At 44.4% G+C, this 26,417-nt stretch overlaps 1 protein-coding gene across 2 annotated transcripts in view; it reads right to left on the bottom strand.

Annotated features, from left to right (window-relative positions):
- AGBL1 (AGBL carboxypeptidase 1) overlaps positions 1-26,417 on the bottom strand; it is a 413,198-nt gene that overhangs the window by 375,863 nt on the left and 10,918 nt on the right. For both annotated transcript variants that reach the window (XM_081171065.1, XM_081171064.1), the window contains exons 2-5: positions 12,401-12,464; positions 11,148-11,294; positions 10,160-10,291; positions 5,280-5,373 (exon numbers count right to left, since the gene is read on the bottom strand). In XM_081171065.1, coding sequence (XP_081027191.1) covers positions 5,280-5,373; positions 10,160-10,291; positions 11,148-11,294; positions 12,401-12,464 — 437 coding nt within the window. The remainder of the gene's footprint in view (positions 1-5,279; positions 5,374-10,159; positions 10,292-11,147; positions 11,295-12,400; positions 12,465-26,417) is intronic.

The raw sequence follows: 26,417 nt of genomic DNA on the forward strand, positions 1-26,417 counted from the left end.
CTGTAGTGCCCTTGATATAAGGAAGGAGGGCCATGCCATTGTTTTCTTCTGTGTCTTGGTTTTTGGGGGGTGTTTCTTTTTGGATTAGCTTCGTAACCCTGTTTTGCTGGTATCCGTTGGCGATTAACACATTTGAGAGATTCTGTAACTCAGTTGTCAAGTGGTCTTTGTCAGCCAGGCGTTTGGTTCTGGAGATGAGAGTCTTGGCTACGGAGTTTATTTGTGCAGGGTGGTGGTGTGATTGTGCATGTAAGTAGCGGTTGGTGTGTGTTTTTTTCCGGTAGATAGTGTGTCCTAGGGAGCCATCAGGTTTTTTGTAGATTAGGACGTCAAGGAAGGGAAGTTGGTTGTTGGCTTCTATTTCCATAGTGAATTGTATTTTGGGGTGTAGGCTGTTGAGATGTGTGAGGAAGCTATCTAGTTTTTCCTTCCCGTGTGGCCAAATTACAAAGGTGTCGTCAACATATCTGAGCCAAAGTTTGGGTTTGTGTTCTGACTTGTCTAAAGCATTGGTTTCAAAGTGTTCCATGTACAGATTTGCGATGACCGGTGAGAGGGGTGATCCCATAGGTGCTCCTTCTATCTGTTTGTATCTTTGTCCATTGTGGATGAAGTACGTGTTGGTTAGGCAGTGGTTGGTCAGGTCCATGATGTATTCGGGGGGATTGTATTTGTTTTGAATGGCTGTCAAGGCTTCATTAATGGGCACTTGTGTGAAGAGAGATACAACATCGAAGCTCACAAGTAGGTCATCGGGATGTAGGTTTTGCTTCTTTATTGTTTCTATGAACTGGAAGGAGTTTGTAACGTGTGAAGCGATAGATTCTGCATAGGGCTGAAGTTGCTTAGCGAGAAATTTAGCGAGATTTTGTAGAGGTGAGCCTATGGAGCTGACTATTGGTCTGAGTGGTGTTCCTTCTTTGTGTATCTTGGGGAGATACACAAAGAAGGAACAAAATCTCGCTAAATTTCTCGCTAAGCAACTTCAGCCCTATGCAGAATCTATCGCTTCACACGTTACAAACTCCTTCCAGTTCATAGAAACAATAAAGAAGCAAAACCTACATCCCGATGACCTACTTGTGAGCTTCGATGTTGTATCTCTCTTCACACAAGTGCCCATTAATGAAGCCTTGACAGCCATTCAAAACAAATACAATCCCCCCGAATACATCATGGACCTGACCAACCACTGCCTAACCAACACGTACTTCATCCACAATGGACAAAGATACAAACAGACAGAAGGAGCACCTATGGGATCACCCCTCTCACCGGTCATCGCAAATCTGTACATGGAACACTTTGAAACCAATGCTTTAGACAAGTCAGAACACAAACCCAAACTTTGGCTCAGATATGTTGACGACACCTTTGTAATTTGGCCACACGGGAAGGAAAAACTAGATAGCTTCCTCACACATCTCAACAGCCTACACCCCAAAATACAATTCACTATGGAAATAGAAGCCAACAACCAACTTCCCTTCCTTGACGTCCTAATCTACAAAAAACCTGATGGCTCCCTAGGACACACTATCTACCGGAAAAAAACACACACCAACCGCTACTTACATGCACAATCACACCACCACCCTGCACAAATAAACTCCGTAGCCAAGACTCTCATCTCCAGAACCAAACGCCTGGCTGACAAAGACCACTTGACAACTGAGTTACAGAATCTCTCAAATGTGTTAATCGCCAACGGATACCAGCAAAACAGGGTTACGAAGCTAATCCAAAAAGAAACACCCCCCAAAAACCAAGACACAGAAGAAAACAATGGCATGGCCCTCCTTCCTTATATCAAGGGCACTACAGATAAAATTAGCAAAATCCTCCATAAACACAATATCAAAACAGCCTTTTGCACCAACCAAAAAATAGCCAATATCCTCAGAAACCCAAAAGATAAAATCCAGTTAGAAAACCAAGGGGTCTATGAAATACCCTGCAAAGTCTGCCCAGCCACGTACATTGGACAAACAAACAGACGAATAAATGCACGTATTGCAGAACACAAGAATGCCGTCAAAAAAGAAGAAAAAACTTCCTCTCTTTACCAACACATGAAAGAAACAGGACACGAAATTAATTTTGCAGATTCCAAATTGCTCTTTAACATGGAACATCACCACAAGAGAATAATCATGGAAGCCATCGAGATAGAGAAACACCCTCACAACATGAACAAGCGTGACGACACGTCCCGCCTGCCAGACATCTGGAAATTAGCCCTCCCCACAAAAACCGACACCAGAACCAGAGGCACACAGAACGCCATCTCCAATCAACCACACCAGACCCAAACCCAGACCCTCTCCACAGATAAATTACAGACACCATCCAGTAGCCAAACCATAGTGGCACCTCCGGATGCTGCACCCCCCTGCAATCCCTACACAGATCTGGCTGGCACAGGGCACAAAACCACAGCTCGCCCCTATACACGAAGCCAAGCCAGAGCACAACTAAGTGCAGTACAGCCATCTTCTCAGAAAAACTCTTCACAAGCTCAAGAGGTCAAGACACGAAAGCTTTAGCAACTAATCCACACCTAATGACCCTCCTAAGTGGTACTCAGAATATCACTCAAGAAATCACTCAAGATATCCCTCAAGTAATTAATGAACAAAAGAAGAAAAGGCACACTAACCTGGGAACTTCCTCTCTGCCCAGAACGTTGGAGGCTATACACCACACCCCCTCAACAGTATTTATAGGAACTCAAACACTGAGATCCTGCTCTGTTCTAGTAACAAGAAGCCGAAAGCACCAGCCTGAAGATGACGAGTGAGACCTCGTCGAAACGTCGCCTAGACACCCCAACTCTTACACGGGAAGACACCCGAAGACACCAAAACCTGCATATATATATATATATATATATATATATATATATATATATATATATATATATATACACTTAGTCATATATATATATATATATAATAAAATAATAAATAATGCTCTACCCACATTTGCCTCTGATCCTGTCCACCAGTGGCACATGGCCCTTGGGAGGTTGTTCAGAAAGGAATGTGGCCCTTGTGCTGGAAAATGCAATGCAGAATCGCCATGAAATGAAGGTTCGACTGAAGAGCCATCTCTTTTCTATGTGGCTGAACAGGCATTGTCGAGAAAAAGAAAATGCATGGTGTTCACTCAGTTTGCTGCCCAGGTCCTGCTAACTGTTGGTGTCCCTCCTCTCCTGTCTTACGATGCTTCATCTTTAAACTGGGCTTGGGCCAGAGACCCCTTCAAAGAGAGGGCTCCTTCAAACTGGAGACTGACTTCTGTAAACTAGGCCACATGGCAAACCTAGAAGGCAGCAGGGTGCCCTGATAGCTGCCTGAGTGTGCTGTGTGCAGGTGAAACATTCATTTCATGGCAATTCTGCATTGCCTTTTCCAGCACTATGTGAAAGAAAAAGAGGGCACAGCGTTGCATAAAATGCACATGTGCACTGTCCAGATTTCTCCCACCACCCCCGGCCAGTGTGGCTGTTTTGCCTACTTCAGCACAACCCTATGATACTGATGGGGGCTTGTAGTCCAAAACATCTGGAGTGCACTGGGTAGAGTAACACCTTTATTGGAACCAATGACTACGGTATTGTTTTTATTATTGCTATACAAATTATTAGGGACGCGGGTGGCGCTGTGGGTTAAACCACAGAGCCTAGGACTTGCCAATCAGAGGGTCAGCAGTTCGAATCCCCGCAATGGGGTGAGCTCCCATTGCTCAGTCCCTACTCCTGCCAACCTAGCAGTTCAAAAGCACGTCAAAGTGCAAGTAGATAAATAGGTACCGCTTCAGCAGGAAGGTAAACGGCGTTTCCTTGCGCTGCTCTGGTTCACCAGAAGCGGCTTAGTCATGCTGGCCACATGACCAGGAAGCTGTACGCTGGCTCCCTTGGCTAGTAAAGCGAGATGAGCGCCGCATCCCCAGAGTCAGTCACAACTGGACCTAATGGTCAGGGGTCCCTTTACCTTTATACAAAGTATTATTGCTGTAGCTATTACTATCATCATCATTATACAGCAATGCTATGTTCTTCTTGCATCCAGCCATCTTAGGGGCATCTCTATTATTGACATATTATCATCACCATCATTATCACAATTGTAATTTTGCAGCGCAATGTTATTCTTGTGTTATTATTATTATTGCTGTTATTATTGTTGTGATGATTCAGCAGCACTGTTATTATTCTTCAGGGGTGCTATGTTCTTCTTGCATCTGTCCATCTTCCACAGCCGCCCATGTCTTGAGCTTTGATATTTCTCGGCGCGCCTCTCCTCTTGCTTCCTGCCACATCAAAGCAGCAAAAGAAGCAGGCGCAGGCGCAGCTCTGGGTCACGTGCACCTTCTCTTTTATAAGGCGTGCACGCCTTGTAAATCTCGCTCTGGGAACTGGCTGGGGACAGGACCAGAGCAAGACAGCTGTGTGGCTAATTTTAACTTCACACTGGAGAGTCACAGCAGCTTTCAGACTTGGCAAGGGAGAAAAAGGCACTAAAAATAAATAAATAACAGGGTCTCTCTGACCCTTGAGGTTTTAGTGGGAGATGCATCTGCAAGGCAGCTTACTGTGTTATCCATTCAGTATCCAATTCCTGCTCCTGTTTCCATGACATTTAGGGGACGGGTTGCAACGCAGCGGTAGAGTTCATGGCTTTGCATGCAAAAATTCCCAGTTACAATGCACTGTATCTCCAGACAGGACTGGGAAATGCTCCTGTCCGGAGCCCTAGAGAGCAATGGCCAGTCTATGTGGACAAAATATAGGCAACATGATGTTTTCCAGATGTAGGCCAGATGTAGCTCCTTTCATCTGTTAAACGGTCTCCCTCGGGAGGTTGTGGACTGCCCTTCCTTGGAAGTTTATCAGCAGAGGTTGGATGGCCACCTGTCATGGATGCTTTAGCTGAGATTCCTGCATTGCAGGGGGCTGGACTGGATTAGCCTTGCAACTCTACACTTCTATGATTCTACCTCTGATGTTGGCTGCAGCTTATGAGAGTTGGAGCATCTACCCCTGACGTAGAGACATATCTGAGCTTGGTGAGCTAATAGTCTGATTTCCTTTATGCATGTGGACATCAACGCCTTGGCTTAATTTGGGCTGGCACCTTAGCATAAGGGGAACATTTACCTCTGTTCACTCCCCAGCCTGTCACTTTGGTCTTAATACTTTTGCCACACACACACACACACACACACACACACACACACACGTCCAGAGAAGGTATCCCAGAAAGTCCCCCCACTACCTTGTCGTTCTGGTGTGCTTCTTGGTGTAAGGTGTAATGACTTTGAAGAGCAGCTCCATGGCTCCATTCACTCCCAACATGGTTCCCACGGTAACTGTGCAAAGGAAGGAAATAGGCAGTCAGGCTAAAACTGGAGGGGGGGAAATAGCATGGTTTTGGAATCATAGCCTAAGAAAGTGGGCTTCTGGGGTTGTTAACAAATTTCTGGCTCTCTCAGCAATCTTATTCTTATTTTTTATTTGTTTATCCAATTTCTATCCTGCCCTCCCTCTCAAGGGAGCCCAGGGCTGCAAACTACATAGCAGTAAACAGTTTAAAACAAATAAAAACATCCAAACACATTTCAAAAATAAAAACCTCTTTTCAGACCGAGGAAATCTGTAAGGGAATGAGAGCAGTCTTAAAGAGTTGAAGCATTTATCCATCTGGCCCCACTATCCTGCCCCTTGACTTGCTAGTTTTTAAACTGTGGGTTCAGGAACAGGCCCGGAGTCAGCAGGTGGTACTCTCAGGTGGATGCTAGGGCCCTAGCAGAGCTTAGAACTGATGCCTGTCCTTGGGGCCCCATTATAATAATCCTTTTTCTTGTGCACTGATGAGCACCAGGCACTGGGCTTGGAAAGCCGTGGCCATTTTTATTTCCCACAATGCATTGCTCTGGGCAATGGAGGACACTAATGCGGTGGCACCCAGTCTTCATTAGAGGACACTTTGCCCAAGGCTTCTTCAAATCTGGAATCAGCCCTTTTGGTGAAACCTGGGGAATTACTCAGTCAGGTGTTCTGTAACTTCCCTGAAAGAGTTTGCTCACTACAGGAAGATATTTCCCTGCTATGCTCAGCAACATGATAAAGTTGGGTGTATTGGGGTTTAGTCATATCTCAAAATGGCAGACTTGTGGCCAGCACTCTGTGTGAACTCTGTGTTCAGTCAGTGTAGAAAAAGGAATACCAACCCTTGGAAGCCAGTGGATTGGACACATTAGGAATTTTGAGGAAATGCTGTGCGAGCCAGTCCCAAAACAGCTCTTATGGAGGTGTTTAAGAGAGGTCAAGCCAGTACAAACAGGAACCAAGCAGGAAGAACAAACACTTTTTAATCTGGTGATCCAATCAACATCAGGGCACACTATGCAATGGACTATCAATCGATTCTAATCACGATTCGTTTTTGCTCAGTAGCAACCCAGTGGAATAGGGACTAAAGCCTGCCCATAAGAACTAGACTCCAAGTGAAACAAATCACTCAGTTTATTAATATACAAAGCTTAAGTGAAATGAAAATGAAATTATGAATCTTATAGAACTTATAGAGAAAATTGAATTTATAGGAATACAAAACAACATAAAATATGATTACATTTAGAGCGACTTAAATCAATTGGATATAATTTGCATATGAGCTATGAAGTAGCATTGACAAAGCAATCAAACTAAACGGAATATGCACTATTATGGATTAGATCACCAGATTAACAACAGTCTCCCACCCATTGTGGATTTTTGAGTGGAGATTTATGCACAATATGAGGTACTGGTAGGCACACTTGTACCCAAGGCACCACCCTGACAAGCCCTGGTAGAACATACACCAGAGTCCTCTGCAACACATATTCTCATAGGTGGCCCATTTCTCAGCTTTGATAAACCATTTGCCCTCATGATTTCTCCCTTGCCATCTAAGATGATAAATTTGCAGGAATGTACCCAGTCACAAAACTTCACGTTCACACCATTTGTTGAAAGGGCCCTGATGTCGTAAATATTCCCACGATTGCAGAACAACATCGCAGCCATTAACACAACACTGCAAACCCTACAAGTGTCCCTATTTTCCAGAGACAGTCCCAGATCTAGAGAAGCTGTCCCAGTTTCTGATTTGATCCCAGAATGCCCCTATTTCCATTGGAGAAAAGTTGGAAGCTATAAAGTTATGCAGCCCCCGAGCCAAAGAGCTAAGTAACTATAAAACCTTAGAAGACATCTGAAGGCAGCCCTGTACAGTGGTACCTCGGGTTACATACGCTTCAGGTTACAGACTCCGCTAACCAAGAAATATTACCTCGGGTTAAGAACTTTGCTTCAGGATGAGAACAGAAATCGTGCTCCGGCGGTATGGCAGCAGCAGGAGGCCCTATTAGCTAAAGTGGTGCTTCAGGTTAAGAACAGTTTCAGGTTAAGAACAGACCTCCGGAACGAATTAAGTACTTAACCAGAGGTACCACTGTATAGGGATTTTTAAAAATGTTTACTGTTTTAATATATTTTTATTATATATTTTGGAAGCCACCCAGAGTGGCTGGGGCAACCCAGTTCTATGGGTGGGGTATAAATAAAATTGTTGTTGTTGTTGAATAGCAAGTCCCTATTTTCATCGGAGAAATGCTGGAGGTTATGACACTGGCCACACAGAGAGATCAGTGTTGCCAGCTTCTCAAGTGCTTGTACCATATTTTTTCTGCCATGACAGCAGCAGCACCCACAACTGAGCTTGGCACACACTTTCGAGTTAGGCATCCCAAGTGGCTGCTGGCTCCTAAATCTGGCCTTGCACCTCAGCATTCCAGCTCCTCCTTCTGCTGCATGTGGCAACCAGGCAAAGTGTGAGCAAGGACCCTGACACTGCAAGGCACATGGAGGGGGGCTGTGGATAAAGCACCCTGCAATCTAAATCCAGATGCCTTTCAGTGCCATCTCTGTTACATTCACCTTTCAAATAATGCTTATCTCAGAAGGGCTGGAAGAACATGCTTGGCAGCCTTCCCAGGAAGGTCCATAGTGAGAAGCCAGTGGGACTCCTGTAAACACATAGGAAACCCACGAGGCCAGCAGCCAGTAGCATTAAATCTTCAGAGGGAAGATCTGAAATGCTAAGCTTGTCAAGCCATGCCAAAGGCCGGTGGCCCAATTAGGATTCTCCAAAGGGGAAACAACCACTAGGTTAGAGGAGGTCAAGAAGGAGCAGCGAGAGCAGTTGGCAAAGACTGATGACGTCGGAAATTTGGGACAGAATCACCCGTCGTTCTGCCGGAGAGAATCATGTGCAGACCTACCACTAAGCAGGGTGAAATCTTTCATAACAGTAAGATCTTGTGGACACCCAGAGAAGTTGAATGTTGGAAGATTCAAGGCATATAAAAGAAAGTCCTTCATCATGCAGGTCATAGTTAAACTATGGGACTTGGTCCCACAAGTGGCAGGCATGGCCACCAACTTGGATGCCTTTAAAAAAAGGAGTGGGCAAATTCACGGAGGGGAAGGTTATCAATGGCTACGGGCCAAACTTCCACCTACATGGTTAGAGGCAAAAATGCTTCTGAATACCACTTGCTGGAAACTACAGGAGGGAGAAGGCTTGGGTCCTGCTTGTGGGGGTTCCACAAGCATCTGGTGAAAACAGGATGCTGGACTAGATAGGCAATTGGTTCCTCTTTTGTTCTTACATTCATAACCTCCTTCAAGTGGTGTCCATAGGGGAAGGAGGAATAGGTAACAGCAGGAAGATGCAGCAAGACCTTTGGGTCTTGGGCTGGCATTGTCTGGATGATTCATTGACACGTCCTTTTGAGAACCCACTGATGAAGAGCCTGGGGATGGAAGGATTTGCTAACCTATGACCCACTAAGGTTGCTAGACTCCAACTCCCATCAGCCTCGGCCAGCATAGTTGATGACCAGGCGTGATGGGAACAGTGGTCCACCAATATCTGGAGGGCCACAGCTTAGCCATCTCTCTTTTAAAAGATGCCACATTCTACCAAACCAGGTCATAATTGTAGGTGATCACAATGGCACCACTAATTTGCCTGCCTATGATGGTCCAGAAGCTGAGAAGTGCCGGTGTGAGTAAGTTTGGGTTCTGAATTTTTAATACAGTGCTATTTAATACAGTGGTACTTTGGTTTTCAAACAGCTTAGTTCACGAACAACTTGGAACCCGAACACTGCAAAACCGGAAGTAGGTGTTCCAGTTTCTGAATGTTTTTTCAGAAGCTGAACGTGCTCTATGTTGAGTCCCCCTGTGTTTCCTGTTGCGCTGCTAATTTGCACCCCCCCCCACTGTAATTCAAGCCTTCCATTTCTGATTGCAGTGTTCTAAGGTGATATTTGGAGCTTATATTTGGTGCTTTTGTTTTTGCTATTTATTTTGCATTTTTTGTTTTGAGGCTTTTTCAGTTAATTTGTTTTTGTGACTGTGTGGATCCCAGTTCAGCTACTGATTGTTTGTTTGATTGTGTGACTGTGGAAATGGATAAAAGCCCCCCATCCGAACAATGACTATCATCAGTGCAGGGAAGAAAAACAATTTATCATCTACAATGCTGTTTTATTTATTTTATAGTACAGCACATTGATTATTGCTTTCATTTTATGGATCAATGGTCTCATCAGATAGTAAAATTCATGTTAAAATGCTGTTTTAGGGGTTGTATTTAAAAGTCTGGAACGGATTAATCTGTTTTGCATTACTTTCTATGGGAAAGTGTGCCTTGGTTTTGGAACGCTTTGGTTTTGGAACAGACTTCCGGAACGGATTAAGTTTGAGAGCCAAGGTACCACTGTGTTGTCACGATGTTCTGGATTGTGACTCCCATCATCCCAGATGGAACAGAAATCTTCAGTGGGGACCCAGAAGTTGCTAGAAGAAGCCCCCCACTAACCATCTCCTAAATGAAAGTTACTTCTCAAAATTCTCCACTCTATTTGCAGGCAGTATAACTGGGCTGGGGGACCACTTTGACAGATAAAGGAAGAAAAGAGAAATTATCCAGTGATGGGGGGGGTAGGAGTAGGACTGTGGATCAGCATCATTCCATGGAATTATGGGAGGAAAGGGCTGTTAACGCACACAAGGAAGAAGGGGAAGTGATTGCATACTCACCACTAGAGGCATAAACATGCAGTGCCCAAAGGCAGTGGGTGAGATTCTGGTGGTGATTTAGATTTTTCCTTGCCAAGCTGAGTGTCATATCAATCACCTCCAGTCTTTGTGCCTTCAGCCCAAATTTCTTATCTGAGAGACAGCAGGAGGAGGAGGAGGAAATGATTTTGATTATTTATTTTTTAACAAAAAATGTGAATGCCGCAGTCAAACCTCCTAGCAATTTTCAAGAAATATCAAAATTATCTAGAGAAACATTTTTCAAACTTATTTTTGAAAAAATGAAACTAACAGGAAAAGAGATTAAAACACATCAACATCCATGTGTCCAGATAGACTTGCCTTAAAAAAAAGGTCTGACTCAAAGTAAGGTAGCTTCCTGGGTTCCTAGGTGCCTCAACCCCACACCCTGGTCTAAGCCTCAGTGAGGGAAACACAACTGAATACTACCTCTGTGGCTTTGACAGTTCAAAGTGCCTCAACTAGGGACCTCATATTTTTTGAGGTGACAGAAATATATCACTCTGAGATGTGGAGTACAAGGTAAAAGCTAAAAGGTAAAGGACCTCTGGATGGTTAAGTGCACTCAAAGGTGACTATGGGGTGTGGCGCTCATCTCACTTTCAGGCTGAGGGAGCCGGCGTTTGTCCACAGACATCTTCCCAGGTAATGTGGCCAGCATGACTAAGCCACTTCTGGCGAACCAGAGCAGCACACGGAAACGCACACTTCCCGCCACAGCAGCACCTATTTATCTACTTGCCCTGATGTGCTTTCGAACTGCTAGGTTGGCAGAAGCTGGGACAGAGCAATGGGAGCTCACTCCGTCATGGGGATTCGAACCGCCAATCTTCTGATCTGCAAGCCCAAGAGGCTCAGTGGTTTAGACCACACCGCCACCCACATCCCTATGTGGGACGCAATGACACAGCTAGCAACACAGCATCGCAATACTGATGGACATGCACCCATGGTTCAGCAGCTGTACCTTTTTGGCCAACTTTGGCCAGCAGGCGAAACAAGGGCAAGAGGATGTCATAGTCTGGTGTGGGAGTTTGTGTCGCATTCACCAGAGCCTGCAGAAGTGCTTCGCTGCCGCCTTTGCTAATTGTATAGTGAAGCCTCCTGTTCGTCCCTAAGTGGAAGCAAGAAAATGGAATAGTTGCGAAGTCCTTTCCCCACCACACATAAACATACAAGCAAATATTCAAGTCCAACAGGACCCCTTTAAACTCAGAGTGGCTTTCACGTTAGTTTTTATTTACTTACTTACTTATCTCAACAATCTGTATACCACATAATCACAGTCACCTCTCAGCGGTGTAAAGGAGACTTGATGCAATAGGGCTGAGAGTAAGTTAAAACTTATTATGTTTTTATATTTTATTATGTTTTTATACAGTGGTGCCTCGCAAGACGAAATTAATCCGTTCCGCAAGTCTCTTCGTCTAGCGGTTTTTTCGTCTTGCAAAGCAACCCTATTAGCGGCTTAGCGGATTAACACTATTAGCGGCTTAGCAGCTATTAAAGGCTTAGCAGCTATTAAAGGCTTAGCGGATTAGCGGCTAAAAGGCTATTAGCGGCTTAGTGGCTTAGAAAAAGGGGGGGAGCGGAAAAAATCGGAACACTCGCAAGACGTTTTCGTCTTGCAAAGCAAGCCCATAGGGAAAATTGTCTTGCGAAGCAGCTCAAAAACGGAAAACCCTTTCGTCTAGCGGGTTTTCCGTCTTGCGAGGCATTCGTCTTGTGGGGCACCACTGTAGTCTGCTGAAAGTTGCCCAGAGTGGCTGGGGAAATGCAGCCAGATGGGTGGGGTATAATAATAATAATAATAATAATAATAATAATAATAATAATAATATCAGAATTCAGCCTGTTGGACTAATAATAATAACAATAATAATATAGATTTTCAGTTTGAGTCTGTCTGACCTCAATCCCCCATTCACTCTAATGGACCAGAATTCACTAGAGGGCACCCAGAAAGACTGCACAAGAGTGAAAACAGTGTCATGATTTGTAGAATGAATGAATGAATGAAAGAGCACTCACAAAACTCATCAGCCACCCAGGAAAAAAGGATAAAGTGAAACAAACAAAAACAAAAGCCAACCCATAAGTTTTACTGAAAAAGTTCCCTCCCTTTTTCTAATATTCAAATGCAATATTTATTTTCTCATTAATTGATGGGGAAGGGATTTTTGGCAATGCACTACATGAAATGTTCACTTTTCCACTTACCAACAGAAAGGAGGCATGTGAGAACACCCAGGATATTCAGAATCACATCCTTATCATAGGAACTCTGCAATATGTAAACACATTGTTGTAAATGCTACGGTGCATGCCAAAAAAGAATACACAAAGCGCTCTCTGTCTCTCCCTCTCCCCCGCTTTATGAACCCTTTGGGTAAAATGGAATACAGAGAGAAGTTCCACAGAGAAGAGACAAATGATGGGTATTCAACTGTGGAACAGATTCCCATGAGAGGTGGCGGACTCTCCTTCCTTGGAGGCTTTTAAGCAGGGGTTGGATGGCCATTTGTCATGCATGATCTAGTTGAGATTCCTGCATTGCAGGGGGTTGGACTAGATGACCTCGGGGTCCCTTCCAACTCTAGAATTCTAGGATTCATGTGTCACATGACGCCTGGCATGTGATCTCTCGTCACTGTCAGCATTTGCTGATATCCACATTTAAGAGCTGCTTGGATGGAAAGAGAAATCAAGAGTACAAAAACAGCCGAGTGCCTTCTGGCACCTGTAAACCAAGCAAGTTTATCATAGTAAATATCTTCATAAACTGTAGCAACACAGGAAAGTGCTTTATACTGGCTCAGATCATTTGATCCACCTAAAGATTTTTTTTTAAAAAAAAAAGGTAAAGGGATCCACCTAGCTCAGCATTGTCTATGCCAGCATTTCCCAAACTTGAGTCTCCAGCTGTTTTTGGACTACAACTCCCATCATCCTTAGCTAGCAGGACCAGTGTCAGGGTTGTTGGGAACTGTGGTCCAAAAACAGTTGGAGACTCAAGTTTGGGAAACCCTGGTCTATGCTGACTGGAAGCAGCTGTCCAGGGTTACAGACCAGAAGCCTTTCCCAGCCCAACTTGGAGAGGTCATGCCAAGCAGATGTTCTACCACTGAGCAATGTCCCTTCCCCAACCACAGCAGGGGGTGAGGAACCTCAAGCCTGAGGGCCAAATGTAGTCATCTAGGCCTCTCTGTCTTGCTGGTAGCATTCTTAACAGACTACATCCCTGTCGACAGCCTGTTCTGCACCTTCTTCATGTAATCGTGGGCAACTTGTCCATTCATAAATAAGCAGAAATTGCAGCTTTGAGTAACACCCAAATACTTCTGAAATGAAGCTGCCTGCCATTGCTGATGCTTAATGCTAGATGAAGCACTCAGACACATTTTTCCCCTTCAGATCCTGTAGGGGGCTGGTTTAAAATGTGTTGTTTTTGTTTCCACTGGCTAACATGTTTGAATCTCAGATCAACTGCTCAGCAAGTCGCCCAAAAAAACCACCTTATGTCATCACCGCTTGTGTTAATGGCTTAGGCAACAGGCAATCCAATCAGCTAAAATAAACAACTCAGTGCAATAGGAGCATAAATCAACACAGTCTTTATTGCTGAAATCTAACCATGAAATCCATCCACCTGGTGAAGGAAATGATACAGCACCCGCCCCCTCAGGTTTGCAAAGTGACTGGTCAACTTGATCAGGGATGAGCACCATAGGTCCAAGGCTCAAAGGCAGACCTCTCTACTGTCCCTTGAGGCTCCTCAAAAGCCACACGTCTTATTAGGTGCCCTCCTCTGCTGTTCAGCAACATAAGGCACAGCCCAACCCAAGTGGAACAAGGCAAGCTCTAGGGTAGACAAAGCTCTGGAACCATACTAGCAAGGAACAAGCCGAAACTGAGCCCTTATATAGTAGATGCAACCTGATTGTTAGCACCGCCTGTGCTGCATGTTGCTGCTTGACTTAAAGTGGCCCACTCTTCTCCAGTAATCTCCTACTGTGATGGATTTCGGGGAGGGGGGCTTCAGGATCTCCTGGATCTTCAAAAGCAGAGTCTTCTGAATCAGAAGAAGGCAGTGCCACATCATCAAGCTGGGGGGTGTTCATCTGATAGCAGAGCTTCTGGAGATGGCCTTGCTCAGCCTTCCCCACAAGTCCTTGCCTCCATTACTTAGTAAAAAGGAATCTGACTCCTGGTCCCTGACACCAGGGAGTATATTTCTGTAAGGGGATCCAAATAAAAACTTCTCTCTCTGTGTGTGTGTATTAGTTTTATGGCATTTCTGTGGGTGGGTCTACATGTTACAAGGTAATATGGTCAGAAACCCTGTTTGAATGTCATAATATTAGTGCAATGGGACATTTCCGGGAGAGAATCACTAAGTAGAAGGGGATGTACTGATTCTCCCTTACAAAGACCCTCACCACATCCTGGCTATGACACTGAAAGTCAACCTAAATGGAAGGAATTTGCGCGGTAGTAGAGACTGGCTAGGGGAAATCCAATAGGTGTGTAAGTGGTTGTGTATGGGACAGGTTTAAGAACCTCCCATTCTTCCATACCCTGTTACTTTTGCAAAAGTGTTTTTGAGAACATGTGTACTGTCACCTTGAGACACCCAGAAAGTGTGTGCTGCTGATCAAACCCAACTTATGGGGAAGGAAAGAAGCAAAACGCATAAGAAATTTAGCTCAGGAAAGGAATGCATGACTTCATCTTCCAGACAAGGGGTGGAATATCTGGGGTTGGCAAATCCCAAAACACATGGCTACAAGGCTTCAGGCAGCACTTGAAGTTGCTCCTTCCTTCACCTCTTTCTACATAATTCCCTTTGTCGGAGTTGCTGTTCTGACACTGCTGGCTCCATTGAGTGTTTGTGCTAAATTCAAACGCGAGAAGCAGATCAAAGCCATGCAGAAGTCAAGGTAGCTCTGTTTGTGCCTGATTTAAAGTCACAGAAGAGAAAAGGAAATCTTAGGCAGGGCTGGGTATTCAGCACCAAGGACAGCCAACTCTTGCCACTAAATAAAGTAGGGATGGGGGGGGGATTCAGGTTGGATCCCGCTTTAATGTGAACCTACCTAAATTCACACACCCTGAAACAATACACAAACTGAAGCACAGCTATCCTGAGAAATCTGCAATTCAAAAACTGGTGCCTTGTTGAAGTCAACCCATTGGTATTTGTGGCTCAGTGGTAGGAATGTGGTTCAATTTGCATTTCCATACAAACCTACATAATTCACAGTTCTGGAAATGATACACAAACCAAAATACGGCTACCCTTCAAAATTCACACTTCCCTGAATTTTCCAATGTAGTTCTCCAAGCAAAAAAAAAAATGTGTACAGAAAAAGTATACATATTAGAGGTCTGCATAAAAATACAGATAATGCTTAAAATAATGTACAAAAAGGCATTAAACTAAAACAAAGTGCGTACAAAAACGTGTTTTAGGAGAAATGTCCACTATAATGGTGATGAATTTTCAGGAGAACATTTCAAGAAGAAAAAAATGCAAGCTGATGCAGAAATGAACTCAAGAGTGGGAAATGAAAAAATGTGGAGAAACTGAAAGTTCACCCATCTTTAACACAAGGCATCATAATTGTTGGGGCTGGGCTATTGGCAGCAGTCTGGAGTTGAGCTAGGAGCCCAATGCTTGGAACTGTGGTATCATCCAGTAGTCAGAACCAAATGGAAACCAAAGAGTACAGAGTAAACCATGGGGCAGGATCAAGAAGCAAGTCACAAGTTAGGACTGAAGAGCACATCAGGATGGAAGGACAAATGAAGAGGCAGCAGTTGTCAGAGGTATTTCTGGGAGAAGGTCAATGCTGAGGTTGGGGATTATGGGCATGACCCTCCTTTCCCTTCAGTATATATCTGGGGAACACTCCTGTGTCAGTCCCAAGGCATTAAATGTATCCAGACTGCATTAATCACACAAAATCAGTCCACATGTTTCCAAGTGTGATCACATCTTGGAGTAAAGGGAAGACCAAGAAGAGAAATAGAACCAAATCCTCCTATTTTATTCAGTGGGATATTTATCAATAAATATTTTATTTGATGTGAAGGAGGAGAAGAAAATCGCTTTATCTTCCTCAGGGTCATATCAAACGAGCAATTAAAAAATAAAATGCTCTTCCAAGACTGAAGCTGGGCGATGGGTGGGAGAAAACAGGGGTTTTTTGTATTCTCTTTGTATATTAATAATGGGTTATAATCACTCAAGTGACTTTTGATTTTTTTAACATTGCAACAAAATCATTGCTAACATCAGCACCACAAAATGGTTTGCCACATATTAAATAGCTGTATGTTAGCCAAACATGAAATGTCCTTTGTTACGTGAGAAATATTTTCCCATAGTTCTACAAATCAACTCCTCTTTTTCCCCTAACACTGTTAGAGAGCAGTCCTAACCAGCACCAAAGGATAGGTTGGAAGTTGTCTTCCCCCAGTGGAAAGGAGTTCCACCAGAAGGACAGAAGCACTGTGCAACATGCCCTTGGCATATGCAGGGAAAGCTCCAATCCAGTGTTCCCACGGAAGTACCCACAGAGGGAGAAACTCTCCACTGCCAGGAGGCTAAGTGCATAGCTGTACCCTTCCTCGCTATCCATCTCTGCTTTAAAGCGAGATTTGGTTCATCGGAACATGATGCTTGGGAATGGCTGTGGAAACTCCACCAGCATCAACTCTCCTGGACCCACCTCTAGTGCATTTCTCAAAGCATCCAGTGTTCAAAACAAAGTTTAGCTGGGTCTTTCTCCAGCTTTTTAAACTACCCCTTCCAATTCTAGTTCCCAGGTCTTTGAGGGCTGTAGTTTTTTCCTGACGTTTGCAATGCCATGGGTTTTTATCGTATTCAGAGTGAATACACATTTCATTCAAAGTCCCGCTGCACCCTAGAATTTGCAGAATCAGTGCAAACTAAGACCTTTCCAGTCAAAGAATGTCAATTTATTCAACTGACCATCTGAGCCCTGACCTGGCACCAGCTATGAACCTCTCAGAGGACAAACCAGACAGACTGAACACTTTGAGAAGCAGGCAGGTCCCCTTGAATCCAAAGCTAAGGATCTTGGGCTCTCTTGGTTGATACCGTGAAGAACCTCTGAAACTCTAAGAGGAGGAGGTAGAGAAGCCCCCACTCCAATTTCCAACAGCCTTGGTGCCAGAAGCTTTGAGTCCAGCCTGAGGAACAACGGCACAGTATGCATCTATGGGCCCAGAGTTATCTGTCTACACCAAGCTCTACTTTGCCTTTTCGTCTGCAGGTGTGTCAGTGCTGGACCATAGTCTTGCCTCAGTAATGGACTGGATGAGAGTCAATAAACTGAAACTCAATCCAGATAAGAGTAAGGCACTGTTAGTGGGTTGTTTCCTTGACCGGATGGATGGGAGGCTGCCTGCCCTTGAAGGGGCTACAGTCCCTCTGAAGGAGCAGATATGCTGCTTGGGGGTACTCCTGGACCCATTGCTGTTGCTTAAGGCTCAGGGAGCTCAGTGGCGCAGAGTGCCTTTCATCAGCTTAATTCTGCCATCTATGTGCTCTGGTAACCTCTAGGTCAGATTAATGTGACCTGTTACTATGAAGATGGTTCAGAAACTTCAGCTAGTTCACAATCAGTGACGTAGCATGGGCGGGCTGGGGGGGGGCATGGCGCTTTTCTTGAGGGGGTGCAAACAGAGACAGCTTCCTCACACAAAGGCCCAACACTGCCAATTGCAACTCCATCTATGGGTCAAACCTAAGCCGAGGGCAGAGAGAGGAGAGTGGGTGGCAACACTGCCACCCGCTAAGGCAGCTTTCTCACACCCAGCCGCAACTCCACTTCCAGGTCAAGCTTGACCCAGGGAAAGAGAGATGTTCTTTACCACGAGTGTCTACTTCTTAGGGGTTTAGTCTTGTTTTAAATGTAGTTGTTGTTTGGTGTGTTTAACTGTTTTTAAACATCTTGTGTATAAATTGCCTTGAGACAGTGCTTTAGGAGGTGATTAATAAATTAATTAAGGGATGCAGGTGGCACTGTGGTCTAAACCACAGAGCCCAGGGCTTGCCGATCAGAAGGTCGGCAGTTCGAATCCCCGCGATGGGGTGAGTTCCCGCTGCTCGGTCCCTGCTCCTCCCAACCTAGCAGTTCACAGTGCAAGTAGATAAATAGGTACCACTCCAGCGGGAAGGTAAATGGCATTTCCGTGCACTGCTGTGGTTCGCCAGAAGTGGCTTAGTCATGCTGGCCACATGACCCGGAAGCTGTTGTCCGCAACTGGACCTAACATTCAGGGGTCCCTTTACCTTTAAATAAATTAATTGCATTAATATCATTATTATTAATTGTCTGGGCTTTTCTGCATGGATCGGGCAGAACCTTCTGAATGGCTTGGCATGTACAAATGGAGAATAGCGTAGGCTCCTCTGTCCTTTTGCCAAACCAAAGTGGCCCTCAACCCAGCATTTCTATTTTGGCCTCAGCAAAAGTAGGCCAAATAAATGCAATGGAGCCTATTTAAAGGTGATGAAAGGGGGCTCTTGAGGCTCAATACAGACATATTAAGTAACAACTTTAATCCTCCAAGAAAAGTGCCCACAGCTGAAGAGGATCGTGTATCCTTCAAACTGTACATTGTGCATCTATGGAGGTTTTTCCAGAACAGGACATGCAGTTGACAAGTTCTCATTCTCTGGTCCTCAAAATTGCTATACGAAAAGTGGCTTCGCACATTACCAAATGTTGACGCAGGACAGAGTCCCTGTTTGCATCTCCTCGTGCACATAAAGGGATGCACAGCATGTATAGAAGGTTGAGTAGACACCATACCCTTGTGCTGTAATTTTTTACACAGGTGTCTGACCTCCACACATATGGACCAAGGTGTGGGTTTTGCATTCTTTTCCAACATGGGCACAACTTTTGCAAACCATCACAAATGCCTCCAGCTCCTCAAAATTAGAAGTTTGCAGGTGTGTGCAAAGAAAGAAGAGGGGATTGCCACATTACATGTGTGGCTGGTTGCCATGCCCATGCTTCATTGGCAATGTTTAAAATGCCCCCATGCCCCTCCTGGAGATAAACTTGAAACTGAGCCAAAGCATCTGCTATTGAGACTATTGCATAGGAGTCTTTCGCTGTTTACTCCTGATTTCAGGTCTCTTCCTCTGTTGTTTTTCTCCTCTGGCCTTTTCTGCACTATACATTTAAAGCAGTATTATACTGCTCTAAACAGAAAAGGCTTTGTTTGTTAAGGGTCCTGAGAGTAACTGGGAGACCCCTATTCCCTTCACAAAACTACAGTTTCCAGAGTGGTTTAACAATCAATCCATCTTCCCAGTAGTGGGGTGGGAGAACGGGGGGGGGGGGTCCACATCTGACAACCAATGTGCCCCTTTGGTTCCAGATAGCACATGGGTAGACAAGTCTTAAAAGCCCGGGACACAAATTTTAATGGTCTTCTAGCAGCTATGGTGGCTCACTTACAGAAGTAATGTATTTAGTATTCTCTGGAAGTGTATACTCGATTCTGACCAAACTAGGCCTCCGAGAGCAAAATATACACCAGGAGGCTTAGTTTGGTCAGAATCAAGTCTATACTTCCAGAGTTAATGCTAAACACATTACTTCTGGTAAATGAGCTGCTAGAGGGCTGTGAAAATTTGGGTCCCAGGCTTTTTAGACTCATCTACCCATATACTTTCTGAAACCAAAGGAGAGCATTCAGCTCTCCTACCCCACAACAGGGTTCTTTGAGAATTGTAGCTGTGTGAGCAGAAGAGAGGTCTCCTCCTAATAACTCCCAGAAACCTTAACAAACGACAGTTCCCATGTTCTTTGGGGGAAGTCATGACTATTTAAAGTGGTAAGATACTCCTTTGAAGGGACCTCTGTCAATTTTTAGATTGTAACCACCTCAGGGGGCAGAAACCTGGCCTCTTGTACTCAGTAAAGTGCCATGCCACCTGGTGGCATTTTGTGAAAAATAATTTATGCATTTTCTATATCATATGCTACATCTCCTTGGTTGCTAATCCATAACTGATACAGTGCATAGCTATCTCATATCATCTCCTCATTTGAATTTTTGCTGATGTGGCATTAGATCTAGCAATTTAATAAAAGATAGGGAAGTGTTGGATTAAATGACTCTTTGCTCCAATCTCTCTTTAGAAACTGAAAAGCATTTTGAAGTTCAAAATATCCTGGGGTAGCCAAGGGCCTGATTGGAAGTTTCTGAGGGCCAGATGGGAGCCATAGGCTACCATAAGCAGATTCCTAGTGCCCAGACATGGGGCAATTCTACCCTTCAGGACTGGAATTAGGAAGGAACTTGCAACTGAAAGTAATCTCACTGCAACACTCTTTGGTCCATGACGGATAACTGCAAAAACTAGACTCGGTAGCATCAAATCTTGTGAGTCCCTTTTTGTAAACTTAATTGCTTTTCTCCTTTGTTCTCACTCTGGGGTGTGAAGGTTTTTAAGAGATGATTTTTTTAAAAAATAACAGTGCCTCTATGCAAGCTCCCCAGACACCCCTTGAATTGCTTTATGCTGTTTCCCTCCCTTCCGTTACTAATGCATTTTTAATCACACAATTATTTTATTATGCGGTACTTGTCATAAAACACACTATTGTCTAACCTTAAAAGGAGTCTCATCAAATTAGACTATTGAGAGAATCAAAGAAATCTGAAAGAAAATCAAAACACCTGATACTTTGCAAGCAGCGTTTTCAACTTTTTTCCCTCCCATTAATGTTTCTCATGTTCTTTCAAAAACAAGAAACCCAATTTTCTCTCGGGGGTAACCTTTTATTTCATAATAGGCTTGCTTATAATATACTTCACTTTAACATTTGTTCTCATCATTCGTTTCTTTTTAGTTAATGCATTTTTGTGTCTTTATGTGAACTCTCATTTGTTGAGGGCTGCTGTTTTTCTCCCAGGTGAAACTCTTTCATATGCTGTTAACCAGGTTCTTTAAAATGTGATTTGGGGGACTTTTTAATGACAATAATCTATGTGCAGGTCAGTCCGAAGCAAAATCTTTATTAGGGTGGCTTTGAGCCAACAATTTTAAAGCTATGACTCCCTTAAACCCTGCATGCAAATCATTTAAACTGTGTTCCACTTGAGAGTCAAATCTGGGCTGACTTCGAAGGAGAAAGGAAAGCTCCTAGCTGGGAGGTGGGAGAGTTAAGGGCTACCTTTGTGAGACGACTCTAGGTTTTCTTTTCTCTATTCTCCCTCTGTTTTTGTTTTTATTTAGATTAGTTTCTTTTGTCTTAATGTATTATGAAAAAGCTTTCATAAAGTCTTATGGGGGGATGAAATCTGGGCAATGGGAGATGTCAGAAGGGGTTACAAAAAGGCTACAAGATGCCCCTCACACTTTACTTCCATTACAAACCATCTGTTTTTGAAAAAACGAATGCCAAACCATGGTGCTCATTGAGCTCTTATATGCTCTGTCTTGCTTGGGAAGCAATGCTCTTTTTGCATACCAGGTCGTACACCAGGTCCCATGAGATCTCAGGGAACTGTCCAAGTTCCCGCAAGATCTTGTGGGGCATCTCAGGTATTCTGAAGCTGACATGCAGAGAGGGCTTTGCTTTCCTAGCAAAGCAGAGAGCTTTTAAGCTCTCTGCCTTGCTTGCATTTAACCTGAAGGACTTCAGCCCGTGGCCTTCAACCGCATCATCTCCACTGCAACAGACCAGGTCCATCAGGCCTCTTTTCTCTCAGCTGTCATCTGGAGGCAGCCATTTTACCAGGGATTGGAAACCGAGTGTTCATTATATCACCTTTGCTAGATGCCTTGCTCCATCACTTCCTGCCTCTGAACTATGCCAGCTAGTCTATACAGGAACAACTATCTAGAAATTGGTGTCTGAGTTTTTAGTTTTATCTTCCTCTTCCCTCCTTGTCCCCCTTTTTCCTTCTGTGTTGTTCATTTTACTGACTGGTTGATAAGAATGTAAGCCTGCAGGTACTTGCAGGTGTCTTGTTTTGATTTAATATAAGCCACTCTGGAAGCCTTTTCTGGCTGAACAGCGGGGTACAAATGCTCTAAATAAATAAACAATATCGTTAAAGTGGCACATAAGTCAATTACACATAAGTTGCAATAGTACCAAAAGTTATTTCAGTTTTAGACCGTGGGACACACGCTCCTGGGAGCCAAACTGTTTTGGGCCCCCTCAGTATCTTTTCGGAGGGGGCTGGGCACCCCCAATGTTGAGGGGCTGGAGGAGGCTGAGCACTGAGCCAAGTGCAGAGCCGAGCATGGCTCCAGTGGCCAGCTCCTTCTCCTCCTCCAGCTGCTGCTGCAGAGGTGAAGGAGGGTGGAAACATCCTCTTGCGTCCTGACAGTGGCGGCTCCAGGAGGAGGTGGAGGAGGAGCTGCCGGCCATTGAAGCTGCGCAGCCGCCGCATTTGGTTCCATCCCCCAATGTCCTGACATCATGCACACGACGTCCCCCCACCCATCACCCTCACAAGCTGGCACCTCTGCTTGGAAGACTGACATCACTGCTGCCAGAACTTCAAAAGCCAGATTAGCCAGTCAGAAGCACTTGGGGGTGGGGCATGGGTTGTTAGTTTCTGTGTTTTACCACTGTGCAGTGCTTTTGGAGTCACAGGACTCTGTTTACATTCCAGAGACATTCCAGGCTGTTGGAAGTCTCACGGAAGACAGGAGACGGATGTGATGTTACTGGTTTCCTGTTCCTTTGTTTTCCAGTTGTTCTCTGCTTTCACAGAGAGAGGATGTATTTTTCTTTGCTGTCTGCGTAAATAGTAATAAAGCATAGCCATGTAGCCATAAATCTCATCACTTCCGTGTGCTGCTTTGATTCTCTGCTGAATGGGGTGTGCCTGGAGCCTTATCAGTGGCTCAGGTCGTCAATCACATTGGAGGCAATTCCGGAGGACGATGAGCTTTATCAGCTCGGTTGAATGCAGATTCTGACATGGAGCAGGGCTTGTGAGGGGTATGACCAAGGGCCACATAGGGAGGCCAGGAGGGCTGCTCCCCCCCATCTGAACTTCCCCACAGCTGCTTGAGCAGCAAGAAGTTGCATTTCAAAATTTCTGGAAGGTACCAAATTGGAGGATGCTGCTGTTGCCTCTCTGCTCATTTTCTAAAGTGCTATGGACCAGAAATGCCTCCTTTGTAGATCTCAATACCAACAGGGAATTGGGGGGGGGCTGAAAATATGATGAGAGCTTTTATGATGAGGCCATGAATTTTTCTTTTGGGATAACAAGAGAGAGGGCACTGCAATTTAAGATACCTCTCTCTTTTTCTCATTACGCTCCTTTTCCTGCTTATGCGTAAACTTAGAGAGCCTTACCCAGCAAAGTGGTGCTCCAGACACAATTCTGATAAGATGAGGGATCTATCTGACTTCAGCCGTCCCCTCTGAAACATCCTTATTTCTTTCTTTTTTACCCAGGCAAAGAGTCACCGCGGCGGATGTGAAGTGGAAGCGCATTTAGGAAATAGATTAGGAGCGAAGGGCGAGCGGAGCTTGTGCTGTACGAGATTGGGCCTGGCTGCATGCATCTCTTATTAACTCACTTGAACTTTGCCTCTCCCCTCTTAACTCTCCTGCTGCTTACCCATGTGGAATGCAGAGTGAACTACAATATCTAATTTATTTCTCTGTCTCCTGTAGGGCCAGGCTATAGCATCACCAGACTGATGTCGCTGTTAAAGCTTGTGCGCGCATGTGTGGATGCAGGTGTCTGGGGGAGACGGGAGACGGGATTTTTTTCAGGGGGAACTCGACATAACTCAGCTCTTGCACCTCTCAGGTGGGTGCCATTGCCATTCTAAGAGAAAAAAAGGAGACATATGTGGTGAGTTCCGGCACCACTTTTTCTAGAAAAATAGTACTAGAGGGGATGATTCAAGCTTTAATACTCTCACTGCAAATTCTAGAGTGTTTTGGAGAGAGGCAAATTTCCACAATGGAAACCCTCCTCCACAAGTCTCTAATAGGTTCATTTCCTCTTCCTTGCAACTGTTGCTATAGCCCATTCCCTCCCATCTACATCTGGACCCAACTAGTATTATATCTCAAAAGCAGAGGCTGCCAACGTCCTCATCCTGACCATTGGCCCTGGTATATGCATTTTTCTATGCATTACTTGGAAGGACAACTGCATTGCAAAATCCAGTGAAATTTCAAAAGACAGCACTGTTTTGGCCCACATATTGTTTTGGAAGGCTTGAATGGGGTACGGTTTCCCTTAAATGTGAACAGAATCTAATCTAAAACCCCACCCCGCACCCCTAGCAGTCACACATACAGCATACACCCCACCTGCAATCTGGAATGCCCAGGAAAATCTTTTCTACTGGAATCAACCCTTTGATTGTATAAACTGGTCCTGATGTTCATGTACACATATACATAATTGGCCCATTTGTTTCCAGAATAGCAATTTATTCCTGGAAGGATGAAGCACACAGAAAAGCAGCTCATCTTCCAATGACTTCAGCCATTCAGCATTTTAATCACAGGAGAAGGTCAGCTGTACCAACCTTCCCTTCCCTGCTGGTGTCCTTCTGTCCATCTGTGCTGCAGACAGGTGGGTAGCTCAGATGCCAACTCAGAAGCATCTGTTCTTCCCACTATTTCCCAACTGCCACCACTCATGCTTCCAGGTAGATCAGTGCAAAGCAGAACAATTGCAACTTCATCTTTCGCAAGAGGCCGTGGCTACCTGATGCTTCCAGTTGCAAAGGCTGTCTAAGGTGGCATTAAATATTCCTTCTTTTCAGCTTTGACTCTGAATTCATTCATTTTAGCAGGGCTGAAGTATTTCCAAACAGTCACTTATATTATATAAATATGCACTTTTTTCCAATCATGTTTGGCATGTTCCTGCTTCTCTGCCCTTTCACTCCATGGCCACTATTTTTTCTTTTTCTTTCTCTGCAATTAGTTACAGGGATAATCCCAGCCAATCAGCAATTGTGTCGTGGATGGAATGATGTCACAATGCCAGTGGGTTTTTTCTGGGGGGATGCATACCCCTAAACATTTTGTGAATCTAAGTTTGGCCTCATTGAGGGGCAGTTTTTAAATATGAATAGGAAAATGAGAGTACCCCTAAACATTTTTTGGGGGGAAACACTGCACAATGCTACATAGAATTGCAAAAACAAAAACCCCAGACAGCATCTAAAATGAAACATCCAACACAAAACAAACAAATGAAAACCCTGGCAGCATCCAAAAACAAAGAAAACATGTCTCAAGATGGGGGGGGGGGGTATTTTCAGAACAGCCCAACATGTTTCGGCCAAGTGAAATTGAAAAAATGGCCTACAGAGATTTCTGCAAAATATATCTTCCATACAGTTACAAATCAATGTGTAAAGGACATTGAATAACTTTTATTGCACAGATTCCCTAGACCACAGCAGCACAAAGCAAAATAATAAAACGGAAACCAGGAAACAGAATTTGCATAAATGCACATAAAAATCACTACTCAATGTTCGAGATTTGTAATTAGTAAAATTAGCAATCAGGATAAAATAAAAACATATTAATGTTAAAGCATAAAAAATATTTATAAAATAACACACATTACTGATTTAGTACAAACCATGGTGAACAATGCAAAAGTAAACAAGGAAGACAGCCTGATATAATGAGTGATAATAAACTATCAATAAGGGAGTGGCTATTTTTGTGTTAATGAAGGATACTGAACATGTGCAGCAGCGATATAGCTAGCCGATCTCTGCAAACTGTTTTTCAATTTAAGCACATAAGGCCTTTCAACAATTACCGCTCACCCCTTCTGAGAGGTGGGCAGGTTTTGCGACCCAGCACGGGGTTTCCCAGGACCAGGGTGCCACCCACCTTGGCTACAGGGTGACCTTCACCCCGCCCCCATCCCAGCAGACCAATGGGCTGGGGGCGAGGGCCTGAAAAGGGGCCCCCACCCACTCCCAGCATCTTGAAACAGTGCCACATAGTGAATCAGATCTGGCAATGCTTACTGATGGGGGGGAACCTGTAGGAGTGAAAGTCTTGCCATTCATCAAAGCGAAGTGACGTGCTTCAGGTAGGGAAATGGGGTAGATGAAGGCAGGAAATGGAAATAGTTAAACTATGCAATTCGCTCCCACGGGAGGCAGAGATGGCTACCAACTTAGATGGCTTTGAAAGAGTAGGAAAGAGTCCTTGGCCTA

This window comes from Podarcis bocagei, assembly GCF_964188305.1.
Source record: "Podarcis bocagei genome assembly, chromosome: 14".
NCBI classification, from domain to species: Eukaryota; Metazoa; Chordata; class Lepidosauria; order Squamata; family Lacertidae; genus Podarcis; species Podarcis bocagei.